The following is a 27,786-nucleotide window of genomic DNA, read 5'->3' on the forward strand; positions in this document are numbered from 1 at the left end:
ATGGGATCTCAGTAATGATGTCTTACTCCCCTTCTATGCATTCATATTTATGTATTTGTGAATTATGGAGACAAAAGTTAACACCCTGAAAGTACAGTATTTTACCAGCGACAATGCCAACACACAATTCTCCTCCCCTCCACAAATATTACAAACATAGATGCACATCATAAGCCCCCACAAAACGAATCACATATTGTACAATTATTTTTACCCCCACACAAATTCACAAACCACACATAGATCCTATTATCAAGCAGAGACATTGGTGAAAAGGATTCTTCTGATCCATGGACCAACGTGTTTCAGGAGCTAGTCAGAGGACCGCTGTCCGTGTGTCACGGACCCTAAGTGTCAGTTGCAGGAGACGATCTTGGTGGCCGGTACAGCAGGCGAAAGGGAAGACTTAATGGGGTCACAGGTAGGGGGCAGACAGCAAAGTAGTGTTGTTGAGATCACAGGCAGAGATCTGAGGTAGGCAGCAAAGAAGCATCATCTGGGTCACTCACAGAGGTCAGGGCAGGCAGTGATGTAGCATCGCTGGGGTCACTAGTAGTGGTCGGAGGCAGGCAGTGACGTAGCATCGCCGAGGTCACTAGCAGCGGTCGGAGGCAGGCAGTGACGTAGCATCGCCGGGGTCACTAGCAGCGGTCGGAGGCAGGCAGTGACGTAGCATCGCCGGGGTCACTAGCTGCGGTCGGAGGCAGGCAGTGACGTAGCATCGCCGGGGTCACTAGCATCGGTAGGAGGCAGGCAGTGACGTAGCATCGCCGGGGTCACTAGCATCGGTAGGAGGCAGGCAGTGACGTAGCATCGCCGGGGTCACTAGCATCGGTAGGAGGCAGGCAGTGACGTAGCATCGCCGGGGTCACTAGCAGCGGTCGGAGGCAGGCAGTGACGTAGCATCGCCGGGGTCACTAGCAGCGGTCGGAGGCAGGCAGTGATGTAGCATCGCCGGGGTCACTAGCAGCGGTCGGAGGCAGGCAGTGACGTAGCATCGCCGGGGTCACTAGCAGCGGTCGGAGGCAGGCAGTGACGTAGCATCGATGGGGTCACTAGCAGCGGTCGGAGGCAGGCAGTGACGTAGCATCGACGGGGTCACTAGCAGCGGTCGGAGGCAGGCAGTGACGTAGCATCGCCGGGGTCACTAGCAGCGGTCGGAGGCAGGCAGTGACGTAGCATCGCCGGGGTCACTAGCAGCGGTCGGAGGCAGGCAGTGACGTAGCATCGCCGGGGTCACTAGCAGCGGTCGGAGGCAGGCAGTGACGTAGCATCGCCGGGGTCACTAGCAGCGGTCGGAGGCAGGCAGTGACGTAGCATCGATGGGGTCACTAGCAGCGGTCGGAGGCAGGCAGTGACGTAGCATCGACGGGGTCACTAGCAGCGGTCGGAGGCAGGCAGTGACGTAGCATCGCCGGGGTCACTAGCAGCGGTCGGAGGCAGGCAGTGACGTAGCATCGCCGGGGTCACTAGCAGCGGTCGGAGGCAGGCAGTGACGTAGCATCGCCGGGGTCACTAGCAGCGGTCGGAGGCAGGCAGTGACGTAGCATCGCCGGGGTCACTAGCATCGGTAGGAGGCAGGCAGTGACGTAGCATCGCCGGGGTCACTAGCAGCGGTCGGAGGCAGGCAGTGACGTAGCATCGCCGGGGTCACTAGCAGCGGTCGGAGGCAGGCAGTGACGTAGCATCGCCGGGGTCACTAGCAGCGGTCGGAGGCAGGCAGTGACGTAGCATCGCCGGGGTCACTAGCAGCGGTCGGAGGCAGGCAGTGACGTAGCATCGCCGGGGTCACTAGCAGCGGTCGGAGGCAGGCAGTGACGTAGCATCGCCGGGGTCACTAGCAGCGGCCGGAGGCAGGCAGTGACGTAGCATCGCCGGGGTCACTAGCAGCGGTCGGAGGCAGGCAGTGACGTAGCATCGCCGGGGTCACTAGCAGCGGTCGGAGGCAGGCAGTGACGTAGCATCGCCGGGGTCACTAGCAGCGGTCGGAGGCAGGCAGTGACGTAGCATCGCCGGGGTCACTAGCAGCGGTCGGAGGCAGGCAGTGACGTAGCATCGCCGGGGTCAATAGCAGCGGTCGGAGGCAGGCAGTGACGTAGCATCGCCGGGGTCAATAGCAGCGGTCGGAGGCAGGCAGTGACGTAGCATCGCCGGGGTCACTAGCAGCGGTCGGAGGCAGGCAGTGACGTAGCATCGCCGGGGTCACTAGCATCGGTCGGAGGCAGGCAGTGACGTAGCATCGCCGGGTTCACTAGCAGCGGTCGGAGGCAGGCAGTGACGTAGCATCGCCGGGGTCACTAGCAGCGGTCGGAGGCAGGCAGTGACGTAGCATCGCCGGGGTCACTAGCTGCGGTCGGAGGCAGGCAGTGACGTAGCATCGCCGGGGTCACTAGCAGCGGTCGGAGGCAGGCAGTGACGTAGCATCGCCGGGGTCACTAGCAGCGGTCGGAGGCAGGCAGTGACGTAGCATCGCCGGGGTCACTAGCATCGGTCGGAGGCAGGCAGTGGCGTAGCATCGCCGGGGTCACTAGCAGCGGTCGGAGGCAGGCAGTGACGTAGCATCGCCGGGGTCACTAGCTGCGGTCGGAGGCAGGCAGTGACGTAGCATCGCCGGGGTCACTAGCAGCGGTCGGAGGCAGGCAGTGACGTAGCATCGCCGGGGTCACTAGCAGCGGTCGGAGGCAGGCAGTGACGTAGCATCGCCGGGGTCAATAGCAGCGGTCGGAGGCAGGCAGTGACGTAGCATCGCCGGGGTCACTAGCAGCGGTCGGAGGCAGGCAGTGACGTAGCATCGCCGGGGTCACTAGCAGCGGTCGGAGGCAGGCAGTGACGTAGCATCGCCGGGGTCACTAGCAGCGGCCGGAGGCAGGCAGTGACGTAGCATCGCCGGGGTCACTAGCAGCGGTCGGAGGCAGGCAGTGACGTAGCATCGCCGGGGTCACTAGCAGCGGTCGGAGGCAGGCACTGACGTAGCATCGCCGGGGTCACTAGCAGCGGTCGGAGGCAGGCAGTGACGTAGCATCGCCGGGGTCACTAGCAGCGGTCGGAGGCAGGCAGTGACGTAGCATCGCCGGGGTCACTAGCAGCGGTCGGAGGCAGGCAGTGACGTAGCATCGCCGGGGTCACTAGCAGCGGTCGGAGGCAGGCAGTGACGTAGCATCGCCGGGGTCAATAGCAGCGGTCGGAGGCAGGCAGTGACGTAGCATCGCCGGGGTCACTAGCAGCGGTCGGAGGCAGGCAGTGACGTAGCATCGCCGGGGTCACTAGCATCGGTCGGAGGCAGGCAGTGACGTAGCATCGCCGGGTTCACTAGCAGCGGTCGGAGGCAGGCAGTGACGTAGCATCGCCGGGGTCACTAGCAGCGGTCGGAGGCAGGCAGTGACGTAGCATCGCCGGGGTCACTAGCTGCGGTCGGAGGCAGGCAGTGACGTAGCATCGCCGGGGTCACTAGCAGCGGTCGGAGGCAGGCAGTGACGTAGCATCGCCGGGGTCACTAGCAGCGGTCGGAGGCAGGCAGTGACGTAGCATCGCCGGGGTCACTAGCAGCGGTCGGAGGCAGGCAGTGACGTAGCATCGCCGGGGTCACTAGCAGCGGTCGGAGGCAGGCAGTGACGTAGCATCGCCGGGGTCAATAGCAGCGGTCGGAGGCAGGCAGTGACGTAGCATCGCCGGGGTCACTAGCAGCGGTCGGAGGCAGGCAGTGACGTAGCATCGCCGGGGTCACTAGCAGCGGTCGGAGGCAGGCAGTGACGTAGCATCGCCGGGGTCACTAGCAGCGGTCGGAGGCAGGCAGTGACGTAGCATCGCCGGGGTCACTAGCATCGGTCGGAGGCAGGCAGTGGCGTAGCATCGCCGGGGTCACTAGCAGCGGTCGGAGGCAGGCAGTGACGTAGCATCGCCGGGGTCACTAGCTGCGGTCGGAGGCAGGCAGTGACGTAGCATCGCCGGGGTCACTAGCAGCGGTCGGAGGCAGGCAGTGACGTAGCATCGCCGGGGTCACTAGCAGCGGTCGGAGGCAGGCAGTGACGTAGCATCGCCGGGGTCACTAGCAGCGGTCGGAGGCAGGCAGTGAAGCATCAAGGACAGGTCTGGGACATGGGAACAGGGCTGGAAAAAGCCAAAAGTATATGCAAAGACCTTTTTAATTAAACTACAATTCAAACATGGACAGGCAAACAGAGGCCCGGCAGAGAATGAGGCACAGGCAAGAGTCTGTAGCAAAAAAAACAAAGGCAAATACTAGACAGAGACAGGGAATCGGACAGGTGCAGAGAGGAAAGGGGTAGGATGGCCTTAAACAAGGTCAAATTGTGTACCTTGCACAACACCAAAAGTAGGTCACAAAGGAGGGGAAAGAGAGATGTGTTGTATCCTGTATAGTAACAGAACAAAAACTGGAATAAAGGGTGCGGAGGTGGTGCTGGCAGGGAATGTGGATTATAATGAACACAGGAAAGAAAGAAAGCTCCCTAATGGCCGCACTGAAGAAAACACCTATGCCTGTATTAAAAATTACTATTTATTAATAAATTGATTAAAATATATTTATTGCAGCAATTCTAACGTGAACCAAAATGATTAAAATAAATTAAAAAATGGAGGTGTCTGTGTGCTCTAATTCAAACCGACAGTGTAAATTAGGAATAACTATTAATTATTATATTGTCCCACTGTTATATAATTATATTAACAGTGGTAGTTATTCCAATACAGTTCTAGGTCGTTTGAAGACTACTCCTAGATATGTGAAAAATGGAGAGTATTACCAGCTCTGTGTGTGCTCAAACACTAATAGTGGGTGGAGTGTTCAATTGAGCCAGCTATATACAGATATATGCAGGTATAAACACACAGTTTTACCAGACCATTAGGTTCAAAAGTTAATGAGCCTATCGGGGGCCCCGATGAAGCCACAACGGTGAAACATATGTTGGGCAGGCTAAGCGCTACCACCCAGTGCGCAGGCTAAATCGGAAAGGTCTGGTGCCTTTTCTCAGTTCGAGTGTTTCGGAGCCTTCAATATGGGAAGCACAACACTCTGACTACTTCTTGTATGGTATGGATTCGAGTACAAGACACATACTTTGTGGTCTTGAGCATTTGGTCATTACTTGCTAATTTGCTCACAAGACGGACCTATAGGCTCCTTAACTTTTGAACCTAATGGTCTGGTAAAACTGTGTGTTTATACGTGCATATATCTGTATATAGTTGGCTCAATTGAACATTCCACCTACTATTAGTGTTTGAGCACACACAGAGCTGGTAATACTCTCCATTTCTCACATACCTAGGAGTAGTCTTCAAACGACCTAGAACTGTATGGAATAACTACCACTGTTAGTATAATTTATATAACAGTGGGACAATATAATAATTAATAGTTATTCCTAATTTACACTGTCGGTTTGAATTAGAGCACACAGACACCTCCATTTTTTAATTTATTTTAATCATTTTGGTTCACGTTAGAATTGCTGCAATAAATATATTTTAATCAATTTATTAATAAATAGTAATTTTTAATACAGGCATAGGTGTTTTCTTCAGTGCGGCCATTAAGGTGCAGAGAGGATACTAATAGAGAGCAAGAGGAAACCACAGAGGGGGACCCAATCACGGCAGAAGCTGCAGCATTTCAGGTGTAGGGGATCGGCAGACCAATCATGTCAGGATGACCTTGACACTGAATAATGATATAAAATAGTTTTTATTGATACATATTTTATTTATTTGCATAATATGTGAGAAAAACATGGGCAACACCTTCAACTTACAATTTAATAGTGTAGCATACCATACAGGGTACTGTAGCTACAACTGTTTTGGTCAATCACCTTTAAACTTTCTGTAAGTAAACACGTGTATTCCTATTACATCCTATTACATCGTACACCAATAAAGGACACTCAGACATACAGAGCGTATACAACATGATGTTCCTCATGTCTCTTAAGTGTTCATGAACTGTTCTTGTTTTTATTACTATGGGTAGTTGATATTGCAGATTGTGTAAACGTACAGTATTTAAGCCAAACCCACAAATACTTTTTTCACTTTCACTCCCTGTGCTAAGATACGTTCACTCCATTGACATCTTTTCTCTCATTTGCTTTCAGGCTGGCAGCCACGATGGTTTCTTTTGTGCGGTGGGATTTTGTCATATTATGATTCAAGGGAAGACGCCTGCAAGGGCTGTAAAGGAAGCATCCAGATGGCGGTGTGCGAGATTCAAGGTACAATTATAGATGCAAACCATGTGTGACCATCTTGAACCGTGGTTTTCAAATGATTTTTTCCCCTATATTTGGTCACACCCAGTAGCACTCCTTTTTTGACACAAATATATATGACACGGTGTGGTGGGTGTTGGGGTTAGAGCTTGCAGGGGTTGTGTGTGTTTCTAAATTGTCAACTGGTAACTGTTGTTTGGAGGTTGGTGGCCCCTCCTCCCTGGGTTTAAGCTCGCTACTCCCCACTTTTTTAAGTGGTTGGGTTTTTCATGTACCTATGGAAGACGGGTCTAACGAGACATTTCTCCCTGCACTGCAGAGGTAAATGAGAATGTTCACAGGTAGTGTCAGGACCTGCATACTGGTCATGATGTGAAGTGGCTGCAGGCTTGTAACGCTTTGCCAAAGAGTTTTTTACTAAATGACCCTTACTCATGAGAAGACAAACAGTTAAGTATGGGGTGAAGATTAGTGTATGAGCGCTAGTTATACTAATGTATTAATTAAAGTGCTCGTGATTAATATGTGCTCATATATCAATAGAAATTGACCAAATGACTTCAGTCCTATGCTGCCTGAAAAGTCTTGCTGGTTTTCTTGGGAAACCAGATATAGAAAGTTTTTAGGGGAACAAAAAACTTTTATGGCGCTTGGACAGTTAATGTATAAGTCGAATACTCTGTGAAATCAAAACGTCCTGTTCGATATCCGGTGGAGATCAGCTCTGCAGTTAGAAACTCCTCATTGTTTACTGCGGTGCCATCATACATATAGGAGATTGGAGACAAGAAAATGGTGAAGGTACCACAATAGTGCATTATTACCCTTAGGCCTCGGTCCCGCTGCGCTCGTTGGCGCGGGCGGCGGGTCGCGAGTTCCCCACCAGCAGGGGAATCCTCGCGAGCCGGTCCCGGTCCCCCCTGGCTGCACAGAGCACTACACGCTGTAGCGCGTCAGCCGCTGGAGACACCAGAGAATGGTGTTTCCTAGCGTTGACGCGTGACGTGTGTGGCTGTGAGCCAATGGGGAGGGGAGGTTTCGGGAGGAGGAGAGGCTTCGGGGAGCGGAGAGGAGTGTGGAGTGAAAGCAGGTGAGTGCCTTTCTCTGTGTGTGTGTCTGAGTGCGTGCCTGTCTGTGTGTGTATGTGTCTGAGTGCGTGCCTGTCTGTGTGTGTATGTGTCTGAGTGCGTGAGTGCCTGTCTGTGTGTGCCCGAGTGCCTGCCTCTGTCTGTGTGTGTGTGTGTGTGTATGAGTGCCTGCCTGTGTGTGCGCGCGTGTGTGTGTGTATGAGTGCGTGAGTGCCTGTGTGTGTGTGCGCGTGTATGAATGAGTGCCTGCGTGTGTGTGTTTAAACTTACCTTCCAGCTCCAGCCCGAGTCCGTGGAGGGAGGGGGGGGAGAGTAGCGGGTCCCTCCGCTCAAGCCACGCCCCCCCTCCCTGTCAAACCGCCCACCTCCCGCCCACCTCCCGATCAAACCTCCCACCTCCCGCTCCGGCTCCCGCTCCCTGCAGATCGCGGTCTGTGTATCTCAGCGCACCGCCTGTCAGCATTGCAGGTGCGCTGACTCTGGGAGCGGGGCCTTAGCCTTATTCATCAATGATTGAGATTTGGTACAGAACCATAGAGCTGAAGCTGAGCGAGTTTAGGCAAATCACGATACCAAAGAAGGGCTCAATATAATTCTAAAGGCAACTCGTATGTCAACATAGAACTAAACCACTAGTCTCATATGTTATTAAAGGGACATATGTCCAAAGAGAAAAAGCGATCGGTAGTCCGAGATAATGCTCCTGTTGACACATACTAATAAAGTTTATCAAAACTCAATTTGGTGTGGCAGACATTTAAAAGACAAGCGACAGAGAAGCCCAATGCTACATCCAATATGACAAAAATACACAGTAAAATACTTCTATATTCTCTTGAAAAAGGGTCATTTAGTTTAACCCTTTGGCCAAAGCATTGTAAGCTTGCGAGCCACGACAAGGCAGACCCAGTTCGCAAGTCCTAACACTACCGGATAAAATACTAATATACTGTACCTCTATTAGGATTAAAATTCTCATTTACTTCTATTAGGAGGGAGAAAGACCAACCTTGGATCTATATCCAGTAAAATGAAAGGAACCTGCTGACCTGGGAAGTGGGGAGGGGTGAGCTTTAAACCTGGGAAGAAGGAGCCACTAACCTTCAACAGCTGAAAATAAGCTAAACAACACACAGAACCCCAGCAAGCTCTTCTTAGGAACCCCTGATCCCCCACAAAATATATAAATGTATATAAGTGTCAAAAAGGAGTGCTATTGAGCGTGGCAAATGTATACAACAAGTGACAGAGAAGCCCAATGCTACATCCAATATGACAAAAATACACAGTAAAATACTTATATATTCTCTTGAAAAAGGGTAATTTAGTTTAACCCTTTGGCCAAAGCGTTGTAAGCTTGCGAGCCACGACAAGGCAGACACCCTGTTCGCAAGTCCTAACACTACCAGATAAAATACTAATATACCTCTATTAGGATTAAAATTCTCATTTACCTCAAAAGAATATATAAGTATTTTACTGTGTATTTTTGTCATATTGGATGTTGCATTGGGCTTCTCTGTTGCTTGTAGTATACATTTGCCACGCAATAGCTCTCTTTTTTGACACTTATATACATATATATTTTGTGGGGGGTCAGGGGTTCCTAAGAAGAGCTTGCTGGGGTTTTGTGTTCTGTTAACCTATTTTCAGCTGTCTCAGCTGTTGGGGGTTGGTGGCTCCTCCCCCAGGTTTTAAGCCCGCCCCTCCCCACTTCCAAAGTCAGCAGGTCTTTTTGATTCTACTGGATATAGATCCAATGTTGGTCTTTCTCGCTCCTAATAGAGATAAATGAGAATTTTAATCCTAATAGAGGTATATTAGTATTTTATCTGGTAGTGTTAGGACCTGTGAACAGGGTCTGCCTTGTCGTGGCTCACAGGCTTACAATACTTTGGCCAAACGGTTAAACTAAATGACCCATTTTCAAGAGAATATATAAGTATTTTTGTCATATTGGATGTAGAATTGGGCTTCTCTGTCACTTGTAGTATACATTTGCCACGCAACAGCTCTCCTTTTTGACACTTGTATACATATATATTTTGTGGGGGCTCAGGGGTTCCTAAGAAGAGCTTGCTGGGGTTCTGTGTGTTTAGACATTTAAAGGATCCTAAATTCCAAGCCGGCCCTGTTTGCTGGACTTAAGATATTCTTGAGTTTCAGCAGTGTTTTCATTAATTTCCCTACTACTGAAATCGAGCTTACTGGTCTGTATCTACCTGCCTCTTCCTTCCTTTCACTTTTGTGCTTACTCTTCTCCAATCATCTGGCAGCACATCTGTAAATAGTGACTGGCTAAATAGTTATGTTAATAGTGTTGACAGCACACCCCTAAGCTCTGTTAATATGCTTGGATGTATCCTGTCTGGCCCCAACAAATGTTGTCTACTTTTCTGCTTCTGAGCGTTCCAGTGGGACTTTCTCCTCTGTAAATTGACTTGTGTCCACTGCCTTTCCATTTATATTCCTGTTACCCAACTGTGGTCCCTCCCCATCAGCTGTGAAAACTGTCTGTAGTTGTACTATTCCTTTTGTTTCCCCCTCCTTTGATTTGTATATAGCTAAACATGTTTTGTCCTCTTTCTTTACTGCAATGTTCTCTTCTGCTTGGGCATTGACACGTCTAATTATTGGCTTGACTTCCCTCTGCCTAGCCCGATTTTCTATGTGCCTCTTCCACTGGGACTATCTTTTTTGCTTTTCCAATACCTGCCACCTCCTTTGGGCACCATATTGTCTTCTTTTCCCTCTTACTAACCTGCCTGACACAGGTGTCCTGTTCCTTTTTAGTGTTGCGTCTCTTTGTTATTCCCACTGCTCCTGCCCTTCACTCAAATACCTCCAACCTGCCAAGGAATTTCTTAAATAATTTCCCATCTCTGACGCGTCATTCCTCCTAAAATCTAAAACCTTTTTGTTTGTTTTTTGTGTGTGTTAATATTTACTAAGCAGTCTTCACCCAAAAGGTCCCTTACCGCGCTGGAAAGAACACCGTAGTCTATTCAAGCCTGCGTTTTGAAGGTGTCTCATTGCAGAAGACTGATTGGTTAATATGGTCCTGTATAATTTAGACCTTCAATGCAATGTCCACATCCTCATATTGCTGTCCCTGCAGTTCATTCCACTGATAGCACTCGGATGGATCTGGCTATTCCGGGGGAGCAGTACTTCTATCTGAAAGCGAGGACCGCGGCAGAGAGGCAACAGTGGCTTGTTGCGCTGGGTTCCGCCAAGGCCTGTATTACAGACATCCGAACCAAGAAAGAAAAAGGCAAGGTTTTTTTTTTTTTAAAGCAAAACATATGGGGGTTTATGCATTAAACCAGAGGAGCGCAAACATTTTCAGCTGCGCCCCCCTGCCTGCTCTCCCTTGCTCTCGCGCCACCCTCGCCTTGCTCGGCGGCGTCAAATGACGCCGTGGGGGGTGATGTGCCGTCACACGACCCGTTGCCATGGAGATGGACGTGTGACGTCACTACGCATGGCACCGCGGCGTCATTTGACGCCACGTTGTCTTTGCAGCTCTTCAGAACCCCAGTAAGTTAGTTGCAGAGGCCTCACGCAAACCCCCAGAGTTTAATTTAAATGCCTGGGGTAAGATCGCGGGACCTCTACAACAACCCGCGCACACCCAGACAAATCTCACGCCCCCCATATTGCGCACCGCTGCATTTAAACCATGATGGGAGTTTCTGTGTAATAGTGCCCTGATCGGCACTATCACAGCTTAATAAATAACCCTCATTGTTACTGGGGAAGAGAACATTTTTACAAGACGTTTCTTTTCTTGGTGTGGGATGTGAAACTTGCATTACAGCACAATTATAGGTTGGGTGGAGAAGTAATAAGAGTAGCCATTTCTGTTGCTATCAATTTGTGTACACATGCTTGCTTTGTCACATAGGAAATATTTTGCTGGAGGGGCTCAGGTATGTTAAAATACCATGCAGATAAGGAAAACCGGGACGGGAGCAAAGCATGCAAATGCCCTTCACCTGGTGTTTGTATACAAATCTTGGTTACCTGGGACCTCCTATACAAGAGGTAGGGCTGCCAGGTGGCTTCTCCAAAAATACTGGAAACAATGGTGAAAGGCGAGATGCGCTTGAGACACACACACTCACTCACTCACCCACCTCGGCTCTCTGCTCCATGCTGTTTCCTCCTCCTTGGCCCCACCCCCAGGCTCTTGACTCCTGGCTGGCTGCTGATGGGTAATGCTGCCAATCTAGATAGCGTGCTGAGATCAGATGCATTGTAAGGAACCCCAACCCTCTCTAGTAGCGTGTCTCTGAGATCTGATGCATTGTAAGGAACCCCAACCCTCTCTAATAGAGCGTCTGAGATCTGATGCATTGTAAGGAACCCCAACCCTCTCTAATAGCGTGTCTGAGATCTGATGCATTGTAAGGAACCCCAACCCTCTCTAATAGCGCATCTGAGATCTGATGCATTGTAAGGAACCCCAACCCTCTCTAATAGCGTGTCTGAGATCAGATGCATTGCAAATTCTTCTGTATTTGGTACCATTTTCAAAATCCCTGAAAATTGCAGGGAACCCTTTAGGGATGTGCAGGACCCTGGATGAAAAACACTGATCTAGTCCTTTTACTCAGAGGTGGGAGGAGTGAGCTTATTATGGAAAAGCTTAAGACTGCTCTGTCTTCCCAGTATCCTCTTGCGCTACAACATTTGTGTAAGGACAGATTAAGACTGTACGCAGGAGGACAAATCTCCAAAGTTGTAACCGGCCACCTGTTCATCATATGCCATCATGTAAAATTGAAAAGGTCCTTTTTTAGTAGATAACGAACAGCTATTTTTACCGTGTGTTTACACATTTTGCCCATTTACACAGTAGGTTATTTATATACTATACCAATTTTATTTCTAAGGAAAAAAAAATATTTTATGCAACGCGCCTCGTAGCTGCATTTAACATCATTAAAACGCTTTACTTTTAATAAAATGTGTATAAACAATCCAAAATGGGAGTGGTGCTATTTAAAAGCACAGTAAACAAAAAAAGGTGTTTAAAATCACAGGTGTGACATCACCATGGTTTCTTGTATAGGAGGAAAGGTTTGTTTTGAAGGAAGAGATACTTGAGAAATTGATGTCTGTCTAGCTAAAAAAATAAAAATAAAGCATGAGTGACTAGAGACACTTGCAGTGTTTATTAGCATAGACTATGCAATAGTCTACTGTGTGTAAAAACAAAAAAACAAAAAAGGTTAGTGCGCCCCAAACCGATTGTATAACCAACCCAAAAAAACCTCAGAGTACTGGGATTATTAGGGGTTAATGAAAAAGGTGAAAAAGTGCAGCTAATAGAAATGATGGCTCACAACATCAAGATAAAGTAACAATTATCAGCGCAATGAATCACATAGTATAGAAAATATACGAAAATGTATGATATCAATAAGATATAAAAAGCACACAAAGTGCCACGCAATAGAGTATATTATTGTAGCGCTATAAGAATAAGGTATTAAAATGGATACAAATGAACTAAATACAGGCATACCCCGCATTAACGTACGCAATGGGACCGGAGCATGTATGTAAAGCGAAAATGTACTTAAAGTGAAGCACTACCTTTTTCCCAATTATCGATGCATGTACTGTACTGCAATCATCATATACGTGCATAACTGATGTAAATAACGCATTTGTAACAGGCTCTATAGTCTCCCCGCTTGCGCACAGCTTCGGTACAGGTAGGGAGCCGGTATTGCTGTTCAGGACGTGCTGACAGGCACATGCGTGAGCTGCCGTTTGCCTATTGGGCAATATGTACTTACTCGCGAGTGTACTTAAAGTGAGTGTACTTAAAGCGGGGTATGCCTGTACCACTCCGAGAGCGGGTGCATTCCCTATCGGCGCTGCCTAAAGACCCGAGTGTGGACTGTTACAGGACTCTCTTCTCCGGAGGCAAGTTTATTTCTTCAACCAACACGCTTTGTTCCTCTAGGAGTGGTATTTGGTTAATTTGTATCAATTTTAATACCATAGGCCGTGCGTATAGTGCCCACGACGGGCGACGGCGCCCAAAAACAAATACATTGCCGCCACCATGTGCGCTTATAGTAAGCGCGACGGCGGCAATGCGACGGAACGGCGGCGCGGACTTTGGAAGCCGGGAATAATTGATTTCTCAAGGGCTGTCGCCTCATGTGACAGACCCAGAACAAACCAAATGCCCGGAAGCCCGCGCCGCCGCCGCAAAGCAAAATATAACTTTCGCTAGCGCCGACGGGTAGACGTCTCCCGTCGCATCGCCGGTCGTGGGCACTATACGCGCGGCCTTATTCCTATACCGCTACAATGATATACACTATTGCGTGGCACTGTGTGTGCTTTTTATATGTTATTGATATCATACATTTTTATATATTTTCTATACTATGTGATTCATTGCGCTGATAATTTTTACATTTTTCACATAGTCTATGCTATGTTATAGTCCTGTAAGGCAGGGGTGTACAAACTGGGGGATCGCGTGAGGCCTCTGCAACTCGACTTACCAAGATTCAGCCGGCTTTAGGACGCGTCTCCAGGGCAACGCGACGTCAAATGACGTGGCTGGGTCACATGACCCTGCAGTGTCATTTGACGCCGCACTAAGGTAAGGGAGGGGGGCAGGACGCGAGCACCAGGGGAGAGCAGACAGTGGGGCGCAGCAAAAAAAGTTTGCGCTTCCCCGATCCAAGGGAGACTGTGCGAATTGTGTTGGGCGCTTCATTCATGTTTGCAAAATCACTGTACTGTTTTACCTTTCCCGTTTTAATGAATGCTTTATTCATTTCTTTCTACATCTCCTATTTTATTCTTGATTTTTAGACTTTAGTGACAACACAGAAGCCTTGAAAACAAAGATGTCGGAATTAAGACTGTACTGCGACATCTTGGTTCAACAAGTGAATAAAACAAAAGAGACTTCTACGATTAACACGTCCGATTCTCAGGTCTGTATTGTTACAAAGGGCCTTAATGAACAAGGCGTGACCATGCTGATCCGCCGCTGGTGCACGGAAAGCCCCTTTGAAGTAGTTGACGTCCAAGGGGCCTGCCGTGGGGTCGGGTCGAGTGAATGCGATTGCACTTTATAGAATAAGGCCCATAGGGTTTGTGTTCTGCTCCTTATCACAGTGCTACAGTATAAGATCATTGCAAGGATGGTGTAACTGCACAAGTCTCGCACCCCTCCCCTCCACCTGTCTTCAGAGCAGCAGGGAATCTGCACTGTTAATGAGTAACTCTTTACACTCTAAGGCTCATATCTCTTTCTTATTGATAATGTAACTGGGATTCCTCTCCAAACCTTTCTTTAACCCAAAGTAGCCCCCTAGAAAGTTTTTATTTCATTTTTTTTTTTTTTTTTAATCTCAGATATTTTGTGTGGTGGCAGCAGGCTTTTAATCATAGATTGCGGCTTTAATTATATAGGTATTTTGTATATTTGGTTGGTTTCTCTGCGCTGTCACTTTTTGTGTGTTGGCAGCAGATTGCAGCATCAATTTTTGGGTGGGAGTGTATACATTATGGTAATGTATGCATAAACCCAAGAGGGGTGGTAGCCCTGCCACCCACCCCTCCCCCCAACAACAAAAAATAACTGCAACTGGAACACATACAAATTTGCATGAATCTAGTTATTTAAACCATTCTGTTACTCTTAATATATCTTTTTTGGCAATTCATTTTTTTTTTTTTTTTTTTTTACAGGACAAAATTGACATGGGAGCTCTTCTGAAATCCACATGCAATACGTTCCTGAAAACCCTGGAGGAGTGTATGCAGATTGCAAATAACACTTTCACGTCTGACCTAATCCATGCCACACCTCCGGGATCACCCCACCTCTCCGTTCTCAGGCCGAGCAAGGTACACTGTACGCTTCCCCTGTGGTCATGTGACAACTAGTCGCAGAGAACAATGCAAAACCGTCACACGGTGTATACATACACAGAGTCCAATGGCAATGCTCTGTGGAAACAGTTGCAGGCCTCTCTGGCAGCGACAAGGTTAAATACCTGTTTGTCCACTTGCTTCCAAAGAGCTTTGAAGAAATAGCTAGCGCTCGCTCCCCAGTGTTGCAGCACATTATTACATTATTACATTATTACATTATTACATTATTACATTGCCTTCATAAGTGAGTACAGCTGAATGCATACTTTGGCTACGTCCATAGAGGGGGGAGCCGCGCTGAGCTGTGCGGACGCTGCGCAATGAGGATGTCTTGAGAGGGGGCTCCCGCGAGCGTCCGCAGGCGTGCTGAGGCGCAGGGATTTTCAGCCGACAGCAGAACCGGTTTCTGAGCGCGCTGTCGGCTGAAAACCTCCAAACCGAGCAAAGCAGCGTCAACGTCACGGCGTCGTGACTTTGGCGCTTCGCGGGCTATTGGCCCAGTTACGTCAGCCGAGCCTCAGCGCGGAGGAGCGCAGCTCCCTCTATGGACGCAGCCTTTGAGAATTGGCTCGAATCCGGTTTGTTAGAATAACATGGCAACACTGTCTGTTCACAGGACTAATGCAGGGCTAGGAAGGTGAACTCTTAATGCCCAAATATTACGCAATGGATCCTTTTTAGATCGGTATCTTCATGTATTTAGATTCTGATCCATTTAATTCATTTGTTAGTGTGTCTCTGTGTTTATGTGAGTAGGTTTGCTGACCATGTACTTCTTTAACCCAGGCTGCGCTGTAAAAGCTGTGTAATATGGCAGCAAACGCTTCTAGGGATCATGTTTAAAAGAATTAAACACACTGAATGTGCTCATTTGCAGGTAATTACCCAGAATCCCTAGCTGCAGTGGAAGCATTGTATGCTAAAAGATAATGGGGAGCAGCAGGTTTGTGAACCTGTCTTAGGCTAAGGCCCCGCTGCACGCGCCCGCACGGCCGCCTTGCTTGCCGGCGGTGCGTGCAATACACTGCACCGCGATCTGCAGTCTGCAGCGATTTTTTTTTCCGGCATAGCCAAAGTGGGTGGGGGGGCACGGCCATGACGTGAGGGGGCGGGACCATCACTCAGCCCCTCAGCCCCACTCACGCACACACACAGGCACACTCACACAGGCACACACTCACACAGGCACACTCTCACACAGGCACACTCTCACACAGGCACACTCTCACACAGGCACACTCTCACACAGGCACACTCTCACACAGGCACACTCTCACACAGGCACTCACATGCACACACAGGCACACACACACAGGCACACAAATGCACCTGGGGGGAATCGGAAGGAGGGATCGGAGCAGAGGGGGGAAATCGGATTGGCTGCCATGCGTGTCACGTGACGCGGCACTCGCCGAAACCACAAGCTCCTTGTAGCTCCGGCTGGCTGACGCGTCACAGCACGCAGTCAGCCACGCCGGAAGGAGCCAGCGGGGACATCCAGACCGGAGGCTAGCAGCTGGTGAACCGCGGCCGCCGTCCGCAGCGGGACCAAAGCCTAATACATGTGCATATGCTCCTAAGTGGTATTTTAAATGACTGTTTATGTATAAACCTATATAACCCAGTATGTATGTTATATACTGTAGTATGTATGAATGTGTGTATGTGTGTATGTATGTATGTGTGTGTGTAGATGTAGATCTGTGTCTGATGAGCATGATTATTTTTTTTTTTTCTTAAGGCACGTCGTTCTATCTTATCTGTTCATGTTTCTGCACAAAGGTAAGCGAGTGCGAACAAGTCATTTTGACTGCTTTCTCCTCTCTGGCTTTTATAGGAAGTGATTCGTTTCTAGGATAAACATTCACAAAAAGAACAACTGAGGCAGGAGTAGCATATATAACTAATAAATAAATAAAAACAATACAATCTGCTCCAATGTGTTTTCTCAGGGAACTCGAGAAAGCACAAACTTCTGACTTAAAAATAACTTTCAGCCCATTTAGGTCAAGGTACAAAAAAGCCATTTGAGCAATGCAGGTTGTGGTTTTAAGATGCAGTCCCACTTACCCTATTTCACTATTACCTCATGATTTTAAGTCAAAACTCCGAGCCATGTGGCCTCATTGTGTAAGGCTGCGCTTATAGTGCCACGCGACGTCGCTCCAAAACAAATGAATTGACTCCGTCGCAAGCGCTTATAGTAAGCGCGACGGAGCGATCAAAAATTTGGAAGCCAGGTAAATTTGATTTTTTTAGAGACCGTCGCCATGCGAAGCAGTGTAACACGTAGTGAAAGGTTTCTTGTCTTTCAATCAAGTTAAGCAAGTTGATGCATCAGTAACCAGCTTCTTGCTTTGTTGAATATGGGTGGAAGTCAGCAGTCCAACTCCATTGTCAGCAGTTCACGGTGGGCTTATACTGTACATGTGAGTATGAAGAGATTGTATATGACAGAGTTACAGTAGCACACGTTGCTGGGTCAGTCCCCGCCACCTTTTTCGCACCTGGTAAATAGTGCTGGATGGTGGCTTGTCCCGCTGGCGTGTCATGCATGTCCTTGCGGCAACTCGTCCCCTGGAGTAATAACGTGTGCTACATCTGTACTTCAGCTTTGCTATGCAGTTGTGTCACTTTAAGTAAGCAGTTAAGATCGTGAGACGACGGACGTTACAGGGTAATTAGGAATATTCTAAATTGGGATTCTGGTTTTCATCATTTATAACATATATATTTTTTGTAAATTTCGTGTTTGTTTATTTGCTTTCTGCGCTTTCATTGTATATAACAAAAGACCAAAAATTGGATGCTACATTCAATATGCCAAATTATATAGGTAAATACTTACTGTATCTGATTTTCTCTCATAAGTTAGGATCACTTAGTTAAATTCTTTGGCCAAAGCATTATAAGCCTTTCGAACCACGCCAAAGTATCCCCTCTTTTGCGCGTTCTTACACTATCTCTGCGAAAGTTCTCTTTAACTCTCTGATGGACGAAGCAGTCCTAATAGACTGGTCATTCACAGCTGCATCTCAGGACTTGCTATTTAAAAGTGGGCAGGGTGATCTCAAAACCAGGGAGGAGAGGTCCCAAACAATTGTTACCAATTGATATTTACAAACACGTACAGAACCTATGTTGTGTTGGGTTCTACAATTGTGGGGGGGTGTGTATTGAACAAAAATAATCAGTTTTTATCCGTGTTAACAATGAAAAACATTGACACACATTTTAATTTGGTGTTTCTTGGTGCACTATTTGTAGTTTCTAAACTCCCTTTGTGTTGTACTTGTCTCCGTGCTGTGAATGGGCTGCTACAAGAGGTGGTACCTGTATACTCCAATAGGAAATTATGCTTAATTTCTGGGGGGTGGAGGGGGAGTTAATCAGTTTTAACCAGAAGTGCATGATACTCAGTGTTTGGTGTTTTTTGGTTGAAACCTGAATCATTGATCTATAAATAAAAAATAATGTTATAGCCATAGAGCACTACAGCTACCCTGTGCTGTTGTAGGAATAATATGCATTGCAGTTGATGCAGTGTTTTTCATTGTATGTTGCCCCCCCTTCCCCCGCACTATTTTAATGTATATTTCCACTTGGCAGCATGTATTGTAGTTGCAATAAGGTGTAAGCATTCAGCCATGAAACCCGTAGCTTATTAAATATTGGCTCTGAACACAAGTCCACAAATAGTGTACAATACAGGCAGCTCTGATTGGAGGCTTGTACATCACAGTGGAGAGAATGCTGCAGTGGTTCTATAGCTGTACAAGTCACAGCGGAGATAGAACACAGCTGAAGGATCTCTTCAGAATGAGACCGATTCAGCCCCTAAACATGGAGATCTGTATATAATGCCCACTTTCAGACCCTTTTCCATTTTCTGGAGGTGTCTGACTGGGCTGGAACTCAAAAGATACCAAGGAGAAAAAGCCTGGAAAGACCGTAAGAAACGTACATTGGTTAAGTGGGAGAAAGCGTTATCTTGGCACATAGAGGTGCAGTTGTTTAGTTTTTGTAACGCTACGGAGATGTAGAGATGCAGTGAGTGTAAGATCTGGGGGAAGCATGTTACAAGGGTTTATTGGGGTTTACTTGAAGGTCCGTGGTAACGAGCTACATCCTATCTTTTCTCATGTGGGTGAGCATGTGGTGATTGAGAGCTGGTCAGGGAGTTGTTACTGAAGCATGGGTGGCCAACTCTAGTCCTCATGGGCCACAAACAGGTCAAGTTTTAAGGATAGCCCTGCTTCAGCACAAGTGGCTCAGTCGGATTGATTGAGCCACCTGTGCTGAAGCAGGGATATCTAGTACCTGGCCTGTAACGTGGTGTTACCTAAAAGAGCAATGGACATTTCTTTTCGATGAGTTAACATCTTATTCACTAAGGCAATTTTTTTTGTTTTTTGACACTACTACTGAATACCACCTTTTGGTAAACGAGGGTTTACTAGGTCACTTAGCAGCAATACTACATTCACCCCTTTTTTTCCCTTCTTATTTGTATACAGGCAGTCCTTGCTTTTCCGACAGAATGCATCCCGCAAACCCGCGTCGGAAAGCGGGACCCATGTTAACCGGTGGCGGTTTCCGTCGGATTTGCGAAACCGGCGGCTGATAATGTTTTTGGACTGCATTATACGCCGTCGGAAAATGCATCCGACGGAAAGCGGAACGTCGTAAAGTGAGGACTACCTGTATGTAAAGCATGTGACGGTGTATAATTCTACATTCATACCTAAGATGGCAATCGTTTGGTGCTCTTATTATAATCTGTCGCAATCCTGATTGTGTGACTAACTAAATGGCCGCTTTCTAACTTTTTGCTGCAATCTGTGAAATGCTGCAGCTGACATGTAACATTATATTACTAAGTGTAATACATGATTGTTACAGCTGTCAGAGCAATAGACCGTTTGCTCTTTCGAACACAACAGATCTGTTTGTGATACTTTGTTGCCAAAGGGCAGAGTTCAAAAAGGTGTTTCAAGAGGAGGTGGATATGACTTTCTAAATGGTTGATAATGGTTAATAAAATAAAATGGTTAATAAAATCATTAAAATGGCATTAGGCGTTAAAAAAAATGCAGACGTTATCTAATACTACATAACTGGTTTATTTAAAAAAAAAACGTATAGGTTTTTCACGTTTTACTAGGTTAACAGCTAACCGAATCTTAGCCCAAGAATGGATGGGTGCATAAAATACACCTCTTCAGTTGAACACATTCAGATTAATTTGAAAAAGTCAATGCACTTCACAAGTCAATAGTAACCCTATTTATTATATTGCTTCTAGGAAGATGGAACTAAACAACAACCTTGAAAACGGCTCTGTAAAGGAAGAGGTGAATCATGATGGCCGATCTTTTATTGAACATGTCCACCGGCTCAGTGTAGAAATCCCTGAATCTGTCCCTGCGGCTTCCTCGCAAAATGAACACAGCAAGGATTTGGAGGGTAAATGGTCATTTAATGTTCTTGTATAGATTAAAAGTGGACATGCAATACAAGCAAAAATAAAGTAAATACACATCCAACCAATGAACTTTGATGGTGCTGCTAGGAAGACATATCTATACAAGCAAAACAAAAACTATAAATACAGAGGCAGGGAGAAGTCTGCCTTATGTGGAAAACTTCTCCTTGCCTCTGTTTTTTTTTCCTAGGGGTGTTTTTGCTTCTATACATGTAATATTCCTGTAACACTGCCCGTCGCTGAAAGAAATCACTTGTGCCGATGACATTTGTGGTAGTGCCCCAGAGCTGCATACAGTGTTCGATTTATAAATACTGCTTTTCATCTAAATTCGCACGTCTTGAACACCTTTAAAGTTGTATGTATGTTTGTATGTAGAGAGAATGGCAGCACACACTGCTGTCAAAAAAACTCTGCAGAGGCAAATGTGGTGCACGGTAAAGGGTAAATAGTTAGTCTGTGAGGATCCCTTGAGATCCAATATACCAGCACAGCACAAGAGATTATCACATAATAGTGGTTTATCAGGTCCAAAATGCACACATGCCCTATATGGCCATATGTGCATTTTGGACCCAATAATCCACTTTTATGTGATAATCTCTTGTGCTGTGCCGGTATGTTGAATCTCTAGGGATCCTCACAGACTATATACAGTATGTATATGTGTATATATACACGTCCTGTTGCCGGTGTAGACAGAATAGACAAGTCCTGTTTCATCCTTGTTCATAGATAGTAGAAGATAGTTTGTCACACGCACTGTGGCAACTATTAAAGTCTCATGGACAATTCTTCTCTCGTCTCTTTTTATTAGACAGAGAAAAGAAGGCGCAACAGTAAGGGGAGGAACCCTTTGTCAGGTAGTGATTTATAAACTGCTTTGTAAATACTGCACCTGACGAAGTCATCCTCCCCAAAACCCAGTGTGAACCTATAAAGCTGATATGATGAGAACGTTTAGGCCCGTATTTATTAAGCAGTGCTGTTGCCTAGCAGGATGTAACATAATGTGTTTTCAAATAGCTTACCAGTCATGTAAGGCCAATGTACAATTTCTTCAATAAGTTGTTTTGTCCCAAAAATATTTTCCATTTTCCTAAAAAATTGCAACTTTTCATTACTGAAGGAGTTGGAGCAAGTTCGAAACTAAAACCGAATTAAACAATACATTTGTGTCACAAGGTTCCCCATACATCGTAAAGTACCCACCACCACACATCAGTTTGCCCTCAATTGGAGAGACACTTTCTGCGGAGGTGTCTGAGACTGGAGAAGAACTAGCATTGCTGCCGATTTGGTAACATGAGCCCCATCCCGTGGTTTCGGCTTCTTTGGCTGGACATAAATCGGAGGTAGCTTAGTCTGCAAGTGACCATAATTGTCTTGCTATTGCCAGGTGACACCTTCCAGCACCATAAGAGACACATTCACCATCTAATAGGCTGTAAGTTTAATTAAATATCGAAAACAATCAAGGCCATGACAAAAATAAGTACCTATGTGTTGGGGGCTGTTGTATTATTTGGGGCCCTTTTGAATTGCATTACGTTCCATCTACCTAGATTTTACCATGGTTTGTGTTTATACTGTAGCGCTGTGACTTCAAGTAAGACTTGAACGTTCCCATTTATGTTTTGCAGGCAATGAAGGTGCGTCTGACGCCACGTTACAGGATACAGACAGCACTGCTGCCAATGACGGGGCACACACGTCTGTAGTAACAAGCACATTGCAGCAAGATGAAGGAGGAGGTGGTGAAGATGAAGGTGGAGGGGGAGGAGCTGAAGAAAGGATCCAAACATTCTTTAGTACAATGACTCACAGGTATGTATTGTAGGAGCTCATGTAACCTTGGCACACGGTTTGCTTTTTCCTGGGACATCTTGCTGTCGGGAATGCGGTACTTTCCAGTTGGCTGTAGTATTCCTTTGTACCGAAAGGGATTAGGAAGAACCAATCTGATAACATTTGCTAATCGCTCCCAAATTTTGGCTTTCAACATACATATACGAACTTGTTATTAATAAAACCATTTATTGATCTTGGCCCAATAAAGTGTCTCATCCTGCAACTAACCTCCTAATCTCCAGTCACGATTTAGCTATTAGTGAATTGATGTTAAAGTGACACCCGGTTTGCTATTTATCAGTAGCAGTTAAGGAGGTACAGTTGTAATGCTGCTTACTTAGCAGTTAGAAGCAGCACTACCAGTTACCATGTTCTAGAGCAGTGTTTTTCAACCGTGTCATCCCTTCCCTGCAATTTTCAGCTCCATTTGAAAATTGTATCAAAAACAGAAGAAGTTACAATGCATCTGATCTCAGACGCGCTATTAGAGAGGGTTGGGGTTCCTTACAATGCATCTGATCTCCGACGCGCTATTAGAGAGAGTTAGGGTTCCTTACAATGCATCTGATCTTAGACATCTCACCCCTTCTCTCTCCCCCTCTCATCCCTCTCTCTCTCTCCCATCACTTTCCTTAATACCTTATGATGTCCCCAATTATTTCTGCCTCTCTCTCCTTTTCCAGCATTCTTTTCCTCATGTACCAACTGACTTTCTCTATTTATTCCTTCGTCTGCTCTCTGTGTAAACTTTATAGCTATCTAACTCTCATTATGATGTCATCAGTATGGTGTCATGTGCCAGATATATAGCCTACCAGGTACAACACCCATTGGTTGACTTGCTTTGTGGTCCCACATGGAACCTCGCAGCTATCCCTTTGGAGTGTTCGAGAGGATCCAAACCATGACAGCTCACTACATTTCAATACATAAAGTAATCCTTCCAAGTTTGGTTGTTCTAGGTCTTATACAGTAGTTTGAGTGTGAATAATGAGACACACAGACAAACATTCTGAAATATCTATCCTATCTATCCTATCTCTCTCTCGTCATCACTTCTGCATCTTGAAACTTGTAATGTAAGTCAAAATACAAGCAGCAGCAGGAAAAAAAAAGGAGCACAAACCGTGCAGTTCTTTTTGGCCAAGTATTTCCAATACACTTGTGGATATTTTCTCTATAAACTGGCCTTGTCCAGAATGGTGCAACTATGAAACCTTCACCGTTTGCATTTTTCTAGGCTACATACCATGCTCCCAGAGAAGCCAAATGATGATAAATTGTTGTCATTCTTGTTCTCCGACTGATAGCCATGACTCTATATAATAAGAGTAATTTTATTTCTTATGTTCATCTGTGTCTTTAAGATTCAGCGATATTACATTTGAAGGTAAAGATGGGATACCAACCGCATTCTTTCTGGATTCTTGTTATGCAGTTGTTCCTGTTCTAGGTATGTATACTTCCTTTTGTATACAAGAACTACTATTTACGTTTTTGTGATTATTATTATTATTAATATTTATGGCTCATGAGACCAAAAAAATGTGGACATGAAAAATATACTTAATAGAAAGTACTGAAAGCAGAAATTCCCCCAGAAGCCTATATGAGTTTAACTCCTATAATGTCAGTGTCCTGTTCTTCTTTTCTTTTTTTTTTATCTTTTCTTTCTAGTGTTAAAAAAAGTCAACAACATACTATTCTTAGTATCTAGCTTCTGCTGCCAACCTTTAAACTTCTCTGGGCTCTAGGGAGAGCTGCATTTTAACTTCCCTGACCCTTAAGATTTCAAACGCTTATATATCCGAAATGGCGCATGATACACCTGTAGTTTAAAGATAAAAACACCTTTGGAAAGGGCAATAGATTACTTTAAGGGATCTCTTAAAGCAGGCCCCCTAAAACTCTGAATAGGTTGGGGGGCCAATTCGTAAATGTGATTGCTTGGCTCAGGCCGCATCACCTGAGGGCGGAAGGAAAAAGAAGGTCTCCTACGGACTAACAGACTTGCATAGTCACTATAATCTCTCCTCTTTCCCCCCTGCCCCCCACCTTTCCCCCTTAGGACAGCCAGCTCCGCTTACCTCCTACACTGGGTTATCAGGGGAATGGAGGGTAGAGGAGGAGGCAGCATGATCTTATTGAAGGGGGACGGGGTGGGGGGGCGGATGAAGGATAGTTACTGTAGGGTAGAGGTGGGCAGTGGAGTAAAATTAAAGAAGCCCGGGGAGGGGGTGGTGGTGTTAAACTGTGGAGGATTATAGGATTCCATATAGTGCAAAACTCTTGTGGGTTTCGCAGTGCCGTGCTGCTTCGTCAAAGGGGGCATAGCAAAACGAATAAGGAGTTTTACACTTTGTGTAATCCTATTTTTTTTTCTGTCCCTGTGTCTTTTTTAAGTTTTATTTAGATTTAAATACAAAATCTATTAAGACCTTTATCAACCCGAAAACAATGGAGATTTTTTTTTTTTTCAACAAATAATGAATTTTTAAAACCTTGGGTAGTTATCTATTTTCGAAACCCATTAATAATATTGTATATTATAGTGCTGCTGCATATTTAACCTTGTACATAAAGCACTGGGCGGTTTAAGTAATATCTTCAAGATCACAATGAGCCCACATCGGAGATGGAACTAGGTTACCCGCACTTCGCAGGCAGCGATGTTACCACTGTACTAGCTTTTCTCTATTATTTAATATGAATGTGCAAATAAATTTGCTCCACTCGATAAACGTGTGCACCGCCTAAATACTTCAGTTGTAAATATGTAAAATAAAAAGACAAATGTAATCCAGGTTTTCTCTTTCCTTTACTTATTTGTGTTCTTAAATAAATAGCACATACAGTTCTCTGAAAGTCATCCTGGCAAAGGCCATGGCAAAAAGTTCCAAACTATTGGCCATATTCTAGATTACAGCGATCTTCAAAAAGTCCCACAATTATTACTTGGCAACACTACATAACTTGCCAATGGCTTTCGGTATTTCATGGGTACAACCTCCACATACGCAACAGTTTGTGGGGGTAATTGTCTGAAGAGCTTGTCTGAAGATACAGTAGTAGGAGGCAAACAAAAATAACAGGAGGAAGTGTACGTGCCGTTTGTAACAAAGAGGGGAGAGGTGGTTGTCCGGGTTAGTGTAGATGACCTCTTAGATGATGCTGTATGGTCACGGGTTCCTACAGATCACACCACACATTACGTACCCCTATAACTCCGAATATAACAGAGTTTCCATAGGATTCAACGGCATTGTTGGCCCAGTATATCATAAGACAGGGGTGCGCAAACTATTTGCGCTGTGCACCCCCCTGCCTGATCCCCTGATGCTCACGCCCCCCACCCCCATCATGCTTCCCAGCGTGCAGAGGTCATGTGACGTCATGCCATAACCTGCCACGTTGCCATGGCGACGGGCCGTCACATGGTCCCGGAGCCGCGTTGCCATGGCGACGCATCACACAGCCGACAGAATCAAGGTAAGTGGAGTGTTGCAGAGGCCTCGCGCGATCCCCTGGCATTAAATTAAATGCCTTGGTGAAGAGCGTGGGGCTTCTGCAACAGCCCGCGCCCCCCCCCCAGATAAAGCTCCCGCCCCCCTGGGGGGCGCACCCCCCAGTTTGCGCACCGCTGTCATAAGACATGCCAACTTGCTAAATCTGTAGCTTTGGATAAAACAAAAGTTCGATAGCTACAGTGTCGTATTTCTTTGGCAACATTGACTTAGCATTTTGTTTGTCTCTCTATAGACAAGCTTGGATCAACTGTGTTCGCACCTGTTAAGATGGACTTTGTGGGGAACATTAAGGTAAGTTTGAAAAAACCTGTATCAACACAAAGACGTTCCTTTTCTAGTTCCATGCTCAGCAGCAGGAATAATAACCTTCAAAAGCGGCACTTGGATTCTGGCTGCAGAAAGGATTGACTTTCTTTGGCTCTTCAGTCTGCTGTGAATCCATTTGTATACATTGAAATGGAGCTGAAATCTTCCTGAGCCAGGGGAAGACTCCTTCACATCATGTTGAGGAGTGACATTTTGTAAAGCAGATACGCCAGTGCAATTTCCTCGACAAATCCTTCTAGTGACAGGAAAGCATCTTCTTCCACTTTGCACCTAAGCACTTGCTCTTTAATTCCAGAAAATAAATCAGAAATACATAACCAGTAAGGACGAGTTCACCACCCTTCAAAAGATAGTTCTTCATGAAGTTAATTCAAATGTGGCACAAGTTAGAAACTCTGCGACTGAAGCTCTCTTATGGCTGAAAAGGTAAGCTCTTAAAAAATATATATACACACATAATATTGGTTCAAGAAAAGCAGATTTATTGATTACAAATACAAGTGATCACAGGGAGAGTCAAAAATAAATTACTGTAGTTTGGTCATTTCTGAACAGAGCTTATATACACAAAATATGGGTGTTTACATGGCTACATCAGCAATAATACATGGGTGATGCAGAGAATAGAAAAAATACCAATAATGATGATAACACATTAATAGCAAATTACTTGCAAAATACACAAAAACAACTTGATCATGACTCGTAGATTTTCCTAATTTGTAACACCCTATTTCTAAAAAGAAACTTGTGGTTAGCCATTTCCCTGATAAGACACTTATCTTCCCTCTGCAGTAACCATGCACTTGTGCACATCTCATGTTCCCTAAACCGTGCAATACAAAATACACGAATCTTGACTCCATTTTGTCTAACTATCTCAGTGCCCGTCCTAATCACCCCAATATCGACAACATATATCTCTCTCTCTAAAGATGCACATCTGCACATCCCTCTGTGACGGGTTGAACGTCCTGTCACTCAACCAGGAACAGCCAGTGAGGATGCACATTCCTCCCCCTCTCTGACTGGCTGATCCACCTGTCACTCACTTATGGACGGACAGCCAATGAGACTGCACATCCTGTGTAATGAGACTACACATTGGCTGTGTAACATCTTAAGTGTCACATATAAAGTGTCTGTGGAGTTCAAATTGGAGGTGAAGATTACAAGAACTGAGCTCTGCACTGCATCATCAACCCTATGAGGACATGGCTCTTTAAATCCTCAGATAATAAATATATATATATATATATATATATATATATATATATATATATATACAGTGTTCGACAAATCACCCAAAAATCTACTCGCCACCTAGTCCCGCCCCTAGTCCCGCCCCCAACCCC

At 46.0% G+C, this 27,786-nt stretch overlaps 1 protein-coding gene across 1 annotated transcript in view; it reads left to right on the forward strand.

Moving 5' to 3' along the window:
- PLEKHA8 (pleckstrin homology domain containing A8) overlaps positions 1-27,567 on the forward strand; it is a 43,429-nt gene extending 15,862 nt beyond the window's left edge. Inside the window, exons 2-12 of the mRNA XM_075586871.1 lie at positions 6,120-6,236; positions 10,440-10,595; positions 14,171-14,295; positions 15,056-15,214; positions 16,983-17,023; positions 20,547-20,707; positions 22,370-22,553; positions 23,945-24,030; positions 26,337-26,395; positions 26,727-26,857; positions 27,367-27,567. Of these exons, the coding sequence (XP_075442986.1) occupies positions 6,120-6,236; positions 10,440-10,595; positions 14,171-14,295; positions 15,056-15,214; positions 16,983-17,023; positions 20,547-20,707; positions 22,370-22,553; positions 23,945-24,030; positions 26,337-26,395; positions 26,727-26,857; positions 27,367-27,400 (1,253 nt within the window). The 3' untranslated portion in view covers positions 27,401-27,567. The remainder of the gene's footprint in view (positions 1-6,119; positions 6,237-10,439; positions 10,596-14,170; positions 14,296-15,055; positions 15,215-16,982; positions 17,024-20,546; positions 20,708-22,369; positions 22,554-23,944; positions 24,031-26,336; positions 26,396-26,726; positions 26,858-27,366) is intronic.
- The last annotated feature ends 219 nt before the right edge of the window (positions 27,568-27,786 follow it).

The sequence above is a fragment of the Ascaphus truei genome, chromosome 2 (assembly GCF_040206685.1).
Source record: "Ascaphus truei isolate aAscTru1 chromosome 2, aAscTru1.hap1, whole genome shotgun sequence".
Classification (NCBI taxonomy): Eukaryota; Metazoa; Chordata; class Amphibia; order Anura; family Ascaphidae; genus Ascaphus; species Ascaphus truei.